The 14,196-nt window shown below is 46.5% G+C and overlaps 1 protein-coding gene across 1 annotated transcript in view; it reads right to left on the bottom strand.

The window, feature by feature from the left end:
- The window catches only part of ONECUT2 (one cut homeobox 2), a 99,828-nt gene that overhangs the window by 10,284 nt on the left and 75,348 nt on the right, over nt 1–14,196 (bottom strand). Inside the window, exon 2 of the mRNA XM_086960441.1 lies at nt 9,671–9,700. Coding sequence (XP_086816567.1) covers nt 9,671–9,700 — 30 coding nt within the window. The remainder of the gene's footprint in view (nt 1–9,670; nt 9,701–14,196) is intronic.

Below are 14,196 nucleotides of genomic sequence, written 5' to 3'. Positions count from 1 at the left end.
ACGTTACACTTAATGATATGCACAATGCATTCGATTGAGGGAATAGACTAGTTCTGTCAAATCAATCACATTTGTTTTAAAGGGAACATCAAGAAACTACAGAACTACTCTGCTTCACTTTGGGCTTTGATTAATTTGATTAATTCTTGGTAGGATTCATAACAACCTTACGGACAACCTTCGACAGCAGAACACCTGTGAGCTAAGGAATCCTAAATCCGCAATCCGGAGGTCAGTGCAGAAGATGTGGAAAACCGCTCAAGCCGCAAAAGCATACGAGCGGTGGGGCTGCCAGCGAAGATCGAAGGAACTGATATGGTTGAGTTCCTCGAAAGATGCATAAGAACTGAAGTAGCTCAGGAAGGTGTCTGCACGTTGTTCGCGCTTGAATGAGCACACAGAGTATCAGCGCGTCCACCAAGGCTGGGAGCCCCGTGCAACCAGTAGTGACACGCCTTCTCCACTGCAAAGATCGAGATCACATTCTGGCCCATGCCTGCAGCTGAGGAGAACTGCAATTCGGGAACAGAAGCACGAATTTTCCCTGTATTCTCACATGAGGTGAAGCGGTAAAGAGCTTCATTTCAAGAGGCTAAGCGCAGTTGTGTCAACTTGGCCTCTCGTATACGATGCTGCTTCCAGCAGGCTAGAGGTTGTAGGGCACAATGGCACTAAATTCTTTCAAACACTGCAGGAAACCTGAGACTGGCATGAGCAACGCCCGCATCAGGGGACCACAGGCAGACCACAAAAGCAGCATAACCGCCGCTGCCGCTCTCGAGCAACCTGGCAGCACTGTCACAGGCTGAAGCTCAACTAAAGCAGCTGAATGTTGTGGAGGTAGTGGTGCAAATCAGCGGAGGAAACACAGGCCCGTCGACACAGGAGATAAGGGAGCCAGTATGAGGCACAGACTAAGATCATGAATCGATTAGTTCATCAACTTCGAGTCTAGTCCTTCCCAAGATAACCCCAAGGTCTCCTGACAATATCACATGGCCAACTAAGTGGTGTCACTGGGGCACATTGAGGCGACTACAGGAACTTCGTTGCATTTCAATGGAACACTGAGGTCCACAAAACCTTATTCTTTTTTAGGTCTGCACTGAAACATCCTACAGGCTTTGCTGGTGGAGGGAGGGATGCCAGAGGGAAGCACTTACCCTCCCCCCTCTACGCTTGGACCGCGGGGGGACTCCTGCGTTAGACAGGCTCAGGATAGGGGTTTGGATGTGGGGTGATCGCCTAATTGTCCAAGGGAACAGGAGTTTGGGAACTTGTTTTTGGGGAGTTCTGAGTCACAGTACATAGCAACCCCTAATTGAACTACTTAGAGACACGCAGCAGGCAGATGGGGGGGGGAGGCTGGGAAAGTGGACACATGCATACATAACACTGTGATAACAAATGACAAGCACAACAAAGTACAAAAGCGTATCCTGGAACATACGTGATATGCATACTATTTCAAAGAGATATAAAGTGTTCTCCTATTTCAACAGGAGAGGGGCACAGATTGCGGTGCTGCAAGAGACACACCTCACAGCGAAAGATAGGCAGGCCCTGCCGCGCGGATGGCGAGGTCAGGCATCTTATACCACATACTCAGCATATGCCAGAGGAGTTATGATCTGGATTCCATCGGGAGTCCCGTTTAAGTGCATAGACACCTTGACAGACCCAGAGGACCGCTACATAGTGGTCAGAGGCTGACTGGAGGGCAGGGCATTGACCACTATGAATGTATATGCCCCCAATACTGATCAAGCCACCTTCTATATGCATCTAATGCACCATCTGGCCCCACACCTGATGTGCCCTACGATCATGGGGGGGACTAAAACTGTGTAGCTGATGTGCATTTAGATGGATCTCATCCACCACTACATGATTCCGTGATGATGTGCACAGCCCGGGCCTTCAAGAACGGGTGCTCCCAATGGGGGCTGGGCGAATCCTGGAGAACCCTGCACCCTCACTGTTAGACCTGGCATCATTGGAGTGAGTCTCCCTTCCATTTTAATGGATTGTCTCCTCTGTTTTGATACGTTTTTGCTGATTTTATGCTTTGGGCACTGATCCCCTGCTAATCAGGGCCACAATGCAAGTGCTCCCTATGTTAAATTGATGTACTAATTAGTTATTCCATGATTGGGTTATTTGATTTAGCTGTCAGCCCCTAGTACAGTGCATCATGTGTGCCCAGGGCTTATAAATCAAATGCTGCTGGTGGGCTTGCAGTACTGTTTGTGCTACCCACAAAAGCAGCTTGTAAAGTGTGTCTCAGGCCTGCCGTTGCAAGGCCTGTGTGCAGTCTAGTACTGCCATGTCGACTTGGCCAAGTGCACCCACTTGCCAGTCACTAAACCTTCCATTTCCTTCATATTAGACACCCCTATGGTAGGCCCAAGGGCAGGGTGCATTGCAAGTATAAGGTAGGACATGCTCTGATGTGTGTAGCATATCCTAGTAGTGAATTACAGCCATTTTCGTTTTTCACTATTGAAGGCTACCTGTTCTCCATAGGCTAGAATGGGCAGTTAGATTATTGCATTCATATAATCCTAACTGACTCAGGGAACATGGTGGAAATTCGAATTTAGTATGCCTGAACTCAGAATAATAAAATACATCTTTTAGTAAAGTTGGTTTTAATATTCTGTGTTTGAAAATACCACTTTTAGAAAGTAAGTCTGTTCTTGCCTGTCCAGGCCTGCCTCTGCTAGATTGTGTATTCCTTGTCTGGGTGTGTGCGTGACAGGGCTGGGGGATTCCAGGAGACAGGCTGGGGCAGCCCAGTGGTGAATAGAGAGATCTGCATCTAGATGGGAGGGAGAGTTGCACCTGGGACCTGAATAGGCCTGTGCCTTCCCTCTACAATGCTGGCTCCACCTCTTGTGGCTTGTCTGATGTCTCTGTCCTGCACTGTGAAAGGAGAGAAGGAATCTTATCAACAAAGTGCTCCAGAGCTATATCTTCCCTCCCCTGTGCTGGCTCCACCTCCTGTGGAGCGGCTGATGTCTCAGCCCTGCACAGTTAAAGGAAGAAGAGAGTCATGTAAACAAAGTGCTCAGGAACTGGTTTGGACTAGGCAGAGGCCTCTCTGCCTTCAGAGAACAAAGGATTTTGGGGTATAAATATTGGGACCCTGATCCCAAGAAATTAGATCACTTCTGGAACAAGAAACCTTTTGCCAAGGAGAAGAACCAAGGAAACTCTAGGAGTTTGACTGCCCCTCTGCCAGTGTGCTGTTTGCTGGGTTGGCCTGCAGTGGTTGTTTCATTGCCATGAAAAGGAGAAGGAACTTTTTAAGGACTTTCATCATATTCAGAATATTCTCCAAGGGCTTGAACTGTGCTTGCCTCCTGCTGAAGTCTCAGGACAAAAGACTTCACCTCCAGCTCCCCTCTGAATTTCCTTGCTGGGAATTCTCAACTACAGACATTTGCGTGTCACTTGGAGCTGGAAGCGCGACGCATCGAGAAGAAGCGTGTCTCCTCCGCAGCTGAAATCGCTGCATCGCCGGAGAAGCGAGCCTTCGCCGCATCTCCCTGTAAGTGTGTGTTCATCGAAGCTGCCTGCTGTTGCATCACCTGAGAAGCGTGATGCCATCGAGAGAATCGCCATTCCATCACTGGAGAAGCGTGCCACAGGGCCTGTCGCGGTTCCAAAGTACAGAGTTGTCGCAAGGCTGCCAGGGCGTCTACGCATCATCATCGCATCGCCGCATCAAGGGCGCCATCTTCTCGCATCGCAACCCGATCATCACATTGCATCAAGGAGCCACCTTGCCCACCGCAACGGGCCGGCAGGCCGAGAATCTACGCATCACCTCCGCACCGGTAAGGATCACGATGCATCCCCTACTCTGCTCAAACATTGAAGCGTGACGCATCATCTCCCCCAGATCACGGAACCGATGCATCTCCTCTTTTGCGAACCTTTTGTTTACTTTGCGTTACGCAACCCAGGTACTTTGTTGAGAACTTTGTCGCATTTATCATCAACTTGAACTAAGCAACGTTTTAACATCTTTAAGCAATTTTAAGTGTAGTATTGTGGATTTTTGTCATTTGTGGTCTTGTGTTTAAGTCTATATAAAGAATACTTATTTTTATAAAACCTGAGTTGTGTCCATCTGTATTGTTTTCACTGTATTACTGGGTATATTCACAAATGCTTAACACACTGCCTCTGAGATAAGCCTGTCTGCTCGTGCCAAGCTACCAAGGGGGTGAGCAGGGGTTATTAAGGAGTGTAATCCCCTTATCCTGACTTAGAAGTAAGAGTCCCTATTTGGACAAAGGTGAATACCATTGCCAACTAGAGACCCCCAGATCTAACACTCACAACTGAGATTATTCTTAATTCTCGGCCCTACATGAGATTCATGTCCGCCTAGACACCTTCCTATGCACCCTAGATATCAGAAACTTAGTACAAACAGTTGAATACTTGGCCTGAGTGATATCAGACCACATCCCGGTCCCCCTTGGCTTGAGATGGATCCATCCTAGAACTCCAATTCCTACCTGGAGTCTCCGGCCAGACTCATTAGAGGATCAAGTCTTTAGAGAAGGGATCCGCAAGAAAATAGTCTAATACTTCAATGACAATGACAGAACAGCCTCCTCTCTTCTAGTGGAGGGTGATGCCTTTAAGGCTGTCCTGCGGGGCCAGCGCGTAGCAGAAGCCAAAGGGATGAGACATTCGCTCCTACAGGAAGCCCTTACCACGGAGCGTGACCTTAGTGGGCTTGAACAGAGGTGGCTAGGAGACCCAGAACTCCACTCAGAATTACAGGACGCCAGAGAGAAAGTAGTGAAACAGACTGAAAGACTTAGATGTTTTGACTTTAACGAATATGTTGACCGGAAACATGCAGAGCGAGACAAGTCAGGTCCCTTCTGGCATGGCTGGCGAACCTAGCCAGCAGAGGTTCACCCGTGGTTGAACTAGAAGACATTAAGGGTAACAGGAAATATACACAAGAAGGGATCAATTACATCTTTGCCAAGTACTAATCCGGTCTCTACCACCACAGAGCCCCAATGTGAGAGTCTGATGCAGTCTAGGACAACCTGGAGGGGCTACAAATGCCGCAATTGGGAGGAGAAGAGGCTGAGGCACTAGGCTCCGACATTCCCCCCCAGGAAGTGAGAGTGACAAATAAACATATGCACATATCGAAACCCCGAGAACTGATGCCTTCTCGGTGGAGTTCAATGCCACCTACTCAGATGAACTGGCACCACGGCTAGTGTCATTTTACTCCGCAGCTCGAACTGCAGGGAAGTTGCCTGACAGCACCAGGGAGGCACTCATAATAGCGGTTCTAAAACCAGAGAAGCCAGCCCACGATGGCACAGCCTTCAGACCGTTGTCAATGCTCAATAGTGACTATAAAATATTGGGTATGAATTTAGCAGCCAGATCCTTATCCCACATGCCAAAACGTATATACCCAGACCAGGCAGGCATCATTCTGGGCTGGAACACAGCCATTAACATAAGGCGACTACTGGCCATTGTAGATGCCGACGATTATGAAAGGACCACAGTGGCTGTGTTGGCAAAGTATATAAAAAAGGCATTCGACAAACTCAAATGACACTTCCTATATGAGGTGCTGAGTAAAGTCGGCCTACATGGGGGATTCTTAGCATGGATGAGATTACTGTATGCAAACCGTACAGCCAGAGTATGCACGAGGAAGGCTATTTCTTTGTTTCAGAGGGTAGAGCGGGGAACCCAACAGGGATGTCCTCTGTCCCCCTACTCTTCACGCTGGCAATGGAGCCATTGGCCTGTTGTGCAAGAATGGGGTAAAATTATCAGGGGCTGGCTATGCAGGACTCACAACACCACATAGCCTTGTATGCGGGTGACCTCCTAATCTTCCCACGAGACATGAGAGAGGATCTGAGGAGAGCGAGAAATATGCTGGAACGCTTTGGTCTTCTATTGGGCCTGAAAGTAAATTGGCAGAAATCCTGACTCTTCCCTGCGATGCCCGATGGATGTCCCCCGAATGAGCTGGGCCACCTCCAGTGGGAACGCAGATGCCTGGAATACCTAGTGGTAAAGATATATCACAATACCTCCGACCTACTAAAGGGCAATGTGGGTAGAGCGATTCCTCCAGGGAATTCAGGAAAACGCTGCCGCTAACAGTGGCGGGCAGGGTGGCCCTCCTAAAGAGGCTACTATACTTCTTTGGCACACTTCTGATGTGGATACCCTGGAGGGTTTTCCAGGACTTGTATTCACACATCATATCATTGTTTTGGGGGACGGGCCGCACATGAGTGCCACTATCCACAATGCAGCGCTCCACAGCAATTGGAGGAATGGCAGTCCCAGACTTCGAGGCGTCCTGTATAGATTCAGAGGCTAGCATCCACAAGGAATCCGGACAGGGCCATGAGCGCGTTTATGCTGACATCCTCTGACATAACAAAAGTATTACTACGCATACTTTGACGATCCGCTGAGGACACTAAAGCTCTAAGAGCCGGTGCTGGACTAGATATTTTCAAAAGCGTCATAGTAGGACCCAGTACTGTTCTGCACTAACCTTCGACATCCTTTGACACTTACGGCATGGCTGAAAATGGACAGGCCTCAAAGTCTGGGTTGTAGCGGGGGCGACTCATGTGGGGGACCTCTTTAGAGACTCTGAACTACTCCTGTTTGCCAAGTTTTGCGCTAAATTTGACTTGCCTTAAGGTAATTTCCGCTTGAATAGGGCCCTCATTACAGCATTCAGAAAACACTGAGGTACTGGATAGGCAGAAATGCAGGCGCTGAGCTGCTGCAGATATGTGACCTTATTGGCGGGCACAATCAAAACAGTCTTGTGTGAGTGTTTGATTGATTCAGATGCTCCGTCCATCACCACCCCCTTTTGTACCGCTTTTGGCCGCCATAAGTGTGGCAGGGTATGCTCAGACATGAGTCCCTTGCTCACTTTGCCACTGGATTCAAGCAAGCCGGGCTGAAGACGGCTGGCTTGCCAGAAACCGATCCTCTGAAGCTTGTTTCCGGTCCAGGGAAGACATGGCTTGGCAGTTTGGGCTGGACTGTTCCCATGAGGCACAGTGTCAGACTGATTTGCATATAGCCATGTCTGAACTGGGGTGGCAGAGTGGGCTAAAGAACGGTGATGGATTAAACCCAGATCTGTTGACTGGGTGTGAGTGTTTGATTGGTTCAGATGCTCCATCCATCACCACCCCCTTTTCCAACTTTTCCTATGGCATGACCATATCTTCTCCCACCACTTACTGAGTGAGGGTGCCTGTTGCTGCTTCCACAACTGAGCCACGCTCAAGCGTGTGGACAAAAGGGAAGGTGGGGGAGTAGTTTCCCCAGTGCAGTCATTGTGGGGTAGAATCTGTGTTCCCCCTGGTCTCCCAGGAGAATAAGAACTGGGTCGTTGGGCAAGGAGACATTTGTTATGTAACGTATTCTTAGGAGAACTTCGGGGCATATTTACTTGTGGGTAGAATTATGACAAGCTACGGCTAGTTTCCTTTATTAGTAGCTATTCATCCATCCTACTATATTACATTGAAAACTGCGACGGAAACTGCAATGAGGTCAATTTGCTATTTATACTCAAATCTCCTTTTCCAGCTAAAGTTACACAAGTTGAATGTAGGGCAGAGGTTAGCTCCAGGTGGGGTTTGTATAGTGGTGTTTTCTTTTGCACTGCAAAGTATCTTGTGATCACCAGATAACAGATGTAGCCGAGAAAGGGGAACACGTTCAGCCAAACATATCTCTTTCCTTTCTATCTCTCATCAGTGTACGGAGGGAAGAGAATACATTCTAAAACCTAGGAAATGGAAATGTAGCATTACATTATAAACAGGTAGGGGCACGTGCATTCAAGGTTTTTTCGATCGCAAACAGTGCAATTCGCAAAAATCAGCCATTTGCGATCGCAAACTGGCCTTTGGAGATGCATGAAAGTGTTTCCTATGTGCAATTTAAGAATTCACAATTATTTGGGAATTCCTAAATTGCGACTGCATTTATGGAACCGCAATTTTCGATTCCTAAATGCAATGCTAAAAGCACTTTCAAATAGCGATTTCGTTATTTGGGCCCGCAAATTACAGACAGATCAAACTTGTCTAAAATGCATTTTTTAACGTTTTAGGTTACACACACACACATGCCCTTGTGGCATGTCTGTGTGCAACATGGGTGCACATCACAATTTCAGAGATGCAACCGGGTGTCAATTTAACATCCTTGCACCCTTGAAATTGCATGAGCAATTTGCGAGGACCTACTGGTACTCGCAAAATGCGCATGCAATCTCCCATTCATTCCTATGGGCCTACAGGCCCATAGGAATGAATAGGAGATTGCATGCGCATCTACTGGTACCTACTGGTACTCGCAAAATGCGCATGCAATCTCCCATTCATTCCTGTAGGCCCATAGGAATGAAAGGGAAGGCATTCCTTAATTGCGACTCGCAATTTGCGAGTCGCAATTAAGGAATGTTTAGGAATCGCTATTTTTATAGCGATTCCTACATGCATAGGCATGTTGCGATTCCTTAATTGCGATTCCTTAATAATTAGGGAATCGCAAAAGCCTACCTTGATGCATGTGCCAGACAAATGTTGATGATATCAATAGAGAACTAAAACCGAAGAGAATGAAATAATGTGTGTTTCATTGTGTAATGCGACAGCGGGGAAAATACAAACACTGGGCCTTATTTATGAAGGCCTTGCGCCACCGGTGCGTCACTTTTAACATGGGAAAAAGTGACGCACCGATGGCGCAAGGTCTTCATAAATAAGGCCCACTGTGCCTAATGCCATACAGCAGAGCAATGGAAAACAAGAGAGATACGCCTTGTACAAAATGCATTGTCAGTGGGAACTAAATTTAGACCTTTCGACTGGATTAAACAAGATAGCAAGATACAGCTGATAGAAAGAGCTGCATGGGGGAGGGAGGAGAGAGTGAGAAAGGAAATCTGTGCATAAGGAAGAGAAGAAAGGAGACTGAAGCAAAGAGAAAAAGACAGAGACAAAGAAACTAAGACAGAGAGGTAGGCATCCATAAAAAGATGTAATATAAACAACTGGGATAAACAGGAAAAGAGAGACAAATGTGCGTGTGCGCATAGGTGGCTATACATGTACGTATCTACACATCTAAAGCATTATGGGAATGCTTGTGAAATATTGCATGGTTAAAGTTATAACGGTAAAAATTTCTTAAACATAAAAAAGTTATAACGGTATGTAAAAGCACAGGCAGACACAAAAAACACGTGACGGACTTCATGAAAATGCATCAACAGCAACCAATCTGGCACATTTCAAAAGACTAATAATTTATAGTAACAATTTGAGAAGGCTTTGTCATATCTCACTTTAACGGATATGAGGCACTAGGGCAGATTTTTGTATTCTTGTTGCCCAGTCTGCCCAGGCAATGCGTAAACAAGTTCAATGAAGTCAGATTACTGCTTCTTTCTTAGTTCGAAGACAAACATAACAGCAATACATAACTAGGAACAAGTTCTGAAATAAACTACATGGGGGACAAGAGTGAAATGAAACAGGATACCCGCCCCACTGCCCGCACACAGTAAAAATAGCATTACACAGCTCGGATTAAAAGAACAAACACTTACACGACTGCAAGATACTGGAGAATTCTGGCGCTGGTGAGTAAAAAGGAAAGAGGGGAAAACAAATATAAATATGGAAAGAAAAAATGCATTTTAAATCACTGCTCTACACAAGTAAGACTTAAACGTATTCGCGTTTGACAATGTCTGCCAAACGTCTTGTAGGTAGATACATTTTTTCACTTTGACAAAACAAAAAGGACAGGACAAGAAACATAAATCATCTCTTTAGCAGAAATTAGCTAATGCCGGATTTTGGTGAAGTGGCAAAAAGGTTGAAACACGTGTTATAATGTTACATCGTTTTGCCCTGTTCGTTACTATAAAATTAGGCCTGACATTTCAGGCAGGGGTTTCATATAAACTAAGGTTTTGTCAGCATAACACGTTTTATACAAATATGAAATGTTCAGAAATACTTTCAAATTATAAAAGGGAGCAGTGCCAGGATCCCCACAGTCGAAGACAATTTTGTTTCATTCTTTACTTTAATTGAGAACATTGTAGTTTTCTATGTCCTACCTGTTAAATCCATAGTATCCTGTTGTGCTAGCTCCTGTCATGTCAGGAGACAAATTTACAAAATAAATTTTGAAAGACCGGGCGGCAATTTTATGATTTTAAGGACCTTGGTAATGATCTCTGCCAAAAATTGGTGGCTGCCTCGTTCGCCCCACTGTTTGTGCCCCTGCCTCAGTTAACAGCTTGGGAAGGAATGGGTTTCACCGATGAAGTAACAGTCGGGTCTGGTGTCGCAAACACCTTCTCCAGCGCTGGTCTGCCAGCTGAAACTTACGGTGAGGCTTCTGATACCATGTCTGGCAGTCCAGGAAAGAACATCAATGCCCCACACACTGGGAAAAGCATTACAACAGGGACATTTCCCAAAAATAAATCTGCTTCTAAGGTTTGTCTTTACAAAAATAACTATATATATATATATATATATCATCCGATTGACGAAGATAAGCCTGCGCCTTCTTTTGATGTCGGGCCTCGACGGGGTTTTGTTTTACCCCAGGTAATCCAACAAAAACGTTGTCTCAATAAGTTTTAAAAGACAACAAGTCGAGGCCCAAACTGCATTTTAAGTGAAATTTATTTGGCGAACACACCCAACGCATTTCGCAGCCGCAGCCTGTTGCTCACGAGAATGAAAGCAGACCAATGCTTGTCTGAACCACGCATATGCCTTAAACACCGATATGCGTGGTTAAGGCAGTCAGCCGTCTAGAAGTGTGAATGGACGGGAAGAGGAACAGGAAGGACTAGGACGCGGCCTGGTACGTGGGGGTGCTGGAGCCAGGTTTTAAGTGCAGTTAGTTATTAGGGCTGGGGCCTGTTTTAGGGCTTAGGGCGGGCGGGGTCGGGGTAGTTTTTAGGGGCAGGGGCTGGGTTTTAGGGCTCAGAGCGGGTTGGTGTTGTTTTTAGGGCTCAGGGTTGGGTTTTAGGGCTCAGGGCGGGAGGGGAGGGACAGTTTTCAGGGCTGGGGATCGGTCTTAGGGCTCATGGCAAGGGGGACTGGGGTTGAGGTAGTTTTTGGGCAGGGTGCCGCGTTCTAGGGCTCTGGGTGGGGAGTTGGTAGGTTTTAGGGCTGGGGCGGGTGGATTGCCGGGCTGGTGTATCTGTTTTCAGGGCAGAGGGGGGCGGCGGGGTCTGAGGTGTGCACTTTACCATGCGATGAAATTTGTTGTAAAGGCATGCCTGGGATAGTCATGTGTGGTAAAGACGCCTTGTGGTTCATACTGCGTTGTTTAAACATGCATGATTATGGCATGTGTGGTTGTATCGTACAACAGTTTTCTAACCATAAGGCCCATCTACATCTGAATAATGTCTTCAATGCTTTGGTAAATCCTTAACAAATCTCTATGTTTCTTCAGTGAGCCTGGATTCCCGATTTGCCGAGTGATCTGTGGAAGTTCTGAGACCGCAACTGGTGTACGGCTATACCAGGCTCTTCAAATAACACAGTAACATAAAGTGACAAGTTCTTCAAGTGAAGCTATATAAGATCTCAGTTAATATAACTAGAAACCATCCATATAACTCCCACTGGCCCCAACCCTGATGAAATTCCATTGACTCCGCAACATCTTCAAAACCAGATGCATCATATACAAAGCAACCATTACCAGACCCCCTGCTTATTTTACAGACACGCCCACCCTTTCTGAGGGTTCATGACACATCCTCAGCCAGGACACCATCAGACTGCAGTCTAGGAAGTGTAAAATGTGAATACAGAAGACAACCGCCTTTTCCATCTAAGCACCCAGGATTGGACGCCACATCCCCCTATCAGTCAAGGCCACCCCAATATTGCTCCGATATAGGAAAGAGTTGAAGGTTCAGCTCTTTAAAGAACACTACAACACGAGGCATTAACTGGCCACGGTGCAGAGCCCTCTCCTATTGCTCGTTGACTTTATGCTGTCTTTGACCATGTACAGCACTCCGCTGCGTTTTGGCTTTGTTCGCACTATAGAAATACCATGCCCATACATACATACATACAATATATACATAGAAACCTTGCTACATAACTCCAGACTAATTTAATATAGCCTTATAGCCCGCCGTAGAGGGCTATACCAGCTATTAAAGGCCCTCTCCAGCGTTAAAGGCCCTGAGCCGAAGGCGAGGGCCTTTAACAAGGGAGAGGGACTTTAAAAGCGGTATAGCCCATCTACGAAGGGCTATAAGGCTATTAGAACATTTTGTCACTAGAGGACAGAATGTTCTAACAAACAAAAAACAAAGCCTTTTGGGAGCGCGCGGGGATTGGAATCCCCTCAGGTTCCCTGAAGCCTTTGTTCACAGCCAGAGCTGTGAACAAAGAAACATTGGAATGTTGGAGCTCCGCGCTTATACCAGCCATTATAAGCCCAGAGCACTCCATTGTTTTCAATGGAGCTCCCAACATTCCAATGTTTTAATATGTAGTAATATACATTTAAGTCATTGATGACCATCAAGTCCTGGGAGAATTATAGAAAATCTGCTTTCTGAATGTTTCAAGGTTTATCTGCAAAATTTGCACCGTGTAAATTTAAGGGGCAAACAAAGTAACTGGGGTAGATTTTTGATGGAATCTGCACTCGTTTCGCTTTTGATGCCGCAAAAACACAAGTGGCAGCACATCAATACTGGATATGACCTGAATACATCTAGAGAAGGTGCATTGCTGCCACGAGGCACACACTCCGCCTTTGGATGTGCCCATTTCTGACAGCTTCGAGGGATTTCCGAGCACGCCAGAGGCTGCCAGGTGGCAAGTTTGCTTGCGTTTGAGCAGGCCTCATGGCACGAAGGAAGGCTATCCCCGGTGGAAACTCGAAGCACCATGTGATTTCCGACAGCTGCTCCAAAGTGCTGGCACTTTCCCTCCCAGTCACATAATTCTGTTAGCGCCACCACTTGAACGTCTGCGCTCGCGCAGTCTCTTGAAACGCGGGCCTCGGAAATCAATTCGATTACCTCTCTGAATTAAGTATGCACAACTGAGAGCCCTTGCGATCGATAGAAATCAGGTTAAGTACCCCGCTGCGTGCAGGACCATTATGTAACACGAAACTGTTTGAATGAAGATGCAAATAAACACGTTGTCAGGGTCCGCTCCAGCGCACGTATTTATGGCGGGCCGGAGAGCATTTGTATTTGATACCCATCAGGCGAATTACAGCCTTATCATTCTTAAATCTTGCAAATTAAATAAGCCGGAGACATTTCTTGGGATCATTATTCAGCGGGCAATTAGAAGCCAGTGGCGGAGGCTGCAGCGTTTAACCTTCGGAGCTCGAGGGCTGACCTCGGTTCTGATTGGGCATCGGGCTGTTATTCCACACTGCAGTTGCCACACACTCGTATTGTTAATAAGGGCACCTACGTCCTGGGGGGCTGTGACGAGGGCGTCCTTCAATGAAGAGAAAGTACAGTTCTCATTACCAAGTTCGCATCGAAAAAGGGGCCATTCAGTAATAGGAACTTCTTTACCCGCTCCTGCGTCACGACACTAACAATCACCAGTAGGCGTTCTGGAATGTTCCTTTCATTGATGACTTCTGCTGGGTTTTGTGACATCATTCACTGGAAGGCCCCTTAACAATCACCATCAACAGACATTGCGGAATGTCTCTTTGTAGATGACGATGGCAAATGAGACCTGTTGTGACATCACCTAGACATCAGCTAGTCAGACTGCGCAACACTTCTCTATGCAGTGGTGCTTGTGGTATTGTTTATTTATGTGATATCCACGCCTTATAGGTTATGTATCTCTTTCAGGTCTTTTTTGTACTTTGATGATCTGTGCTTGAACTTATGCATTGTATGTTGACACCTTTATTTTCTCAATAAAATGATTTTTGAACTTAAAAAAAGGTCTTAAATATTCATTCTGAATGCGTAAGCTCTTGGTGAAGGCGAAGCATGAATGGAGGCAGCCCGGTTTGAGCCCTTTTTGGCCCTTCCACAGTTGCTGATTGGGAGTAGACTTATATTTCCCACACAGTTGTAGCTAAGGCTAG

This window comes from Lissotriton vulgaris, chromosome 3_1, assembly GCF_964263255.1.
Source record: "Lissotriton vulgaris chromosome 3_1, aLisVul1.2, whole genome shotgun sequence".
Taxonomy (NCBI): Eukaryota; Metazoa; Chordata; class Amphibia; order Caudata; family Salamandridae; genus Lissotriton; species Lissotriton vulgaris.
Note: the sequence above shows the minus strand (reverse complement) of the source record. Positions and strands in the feature narration are given on the sequence as shown.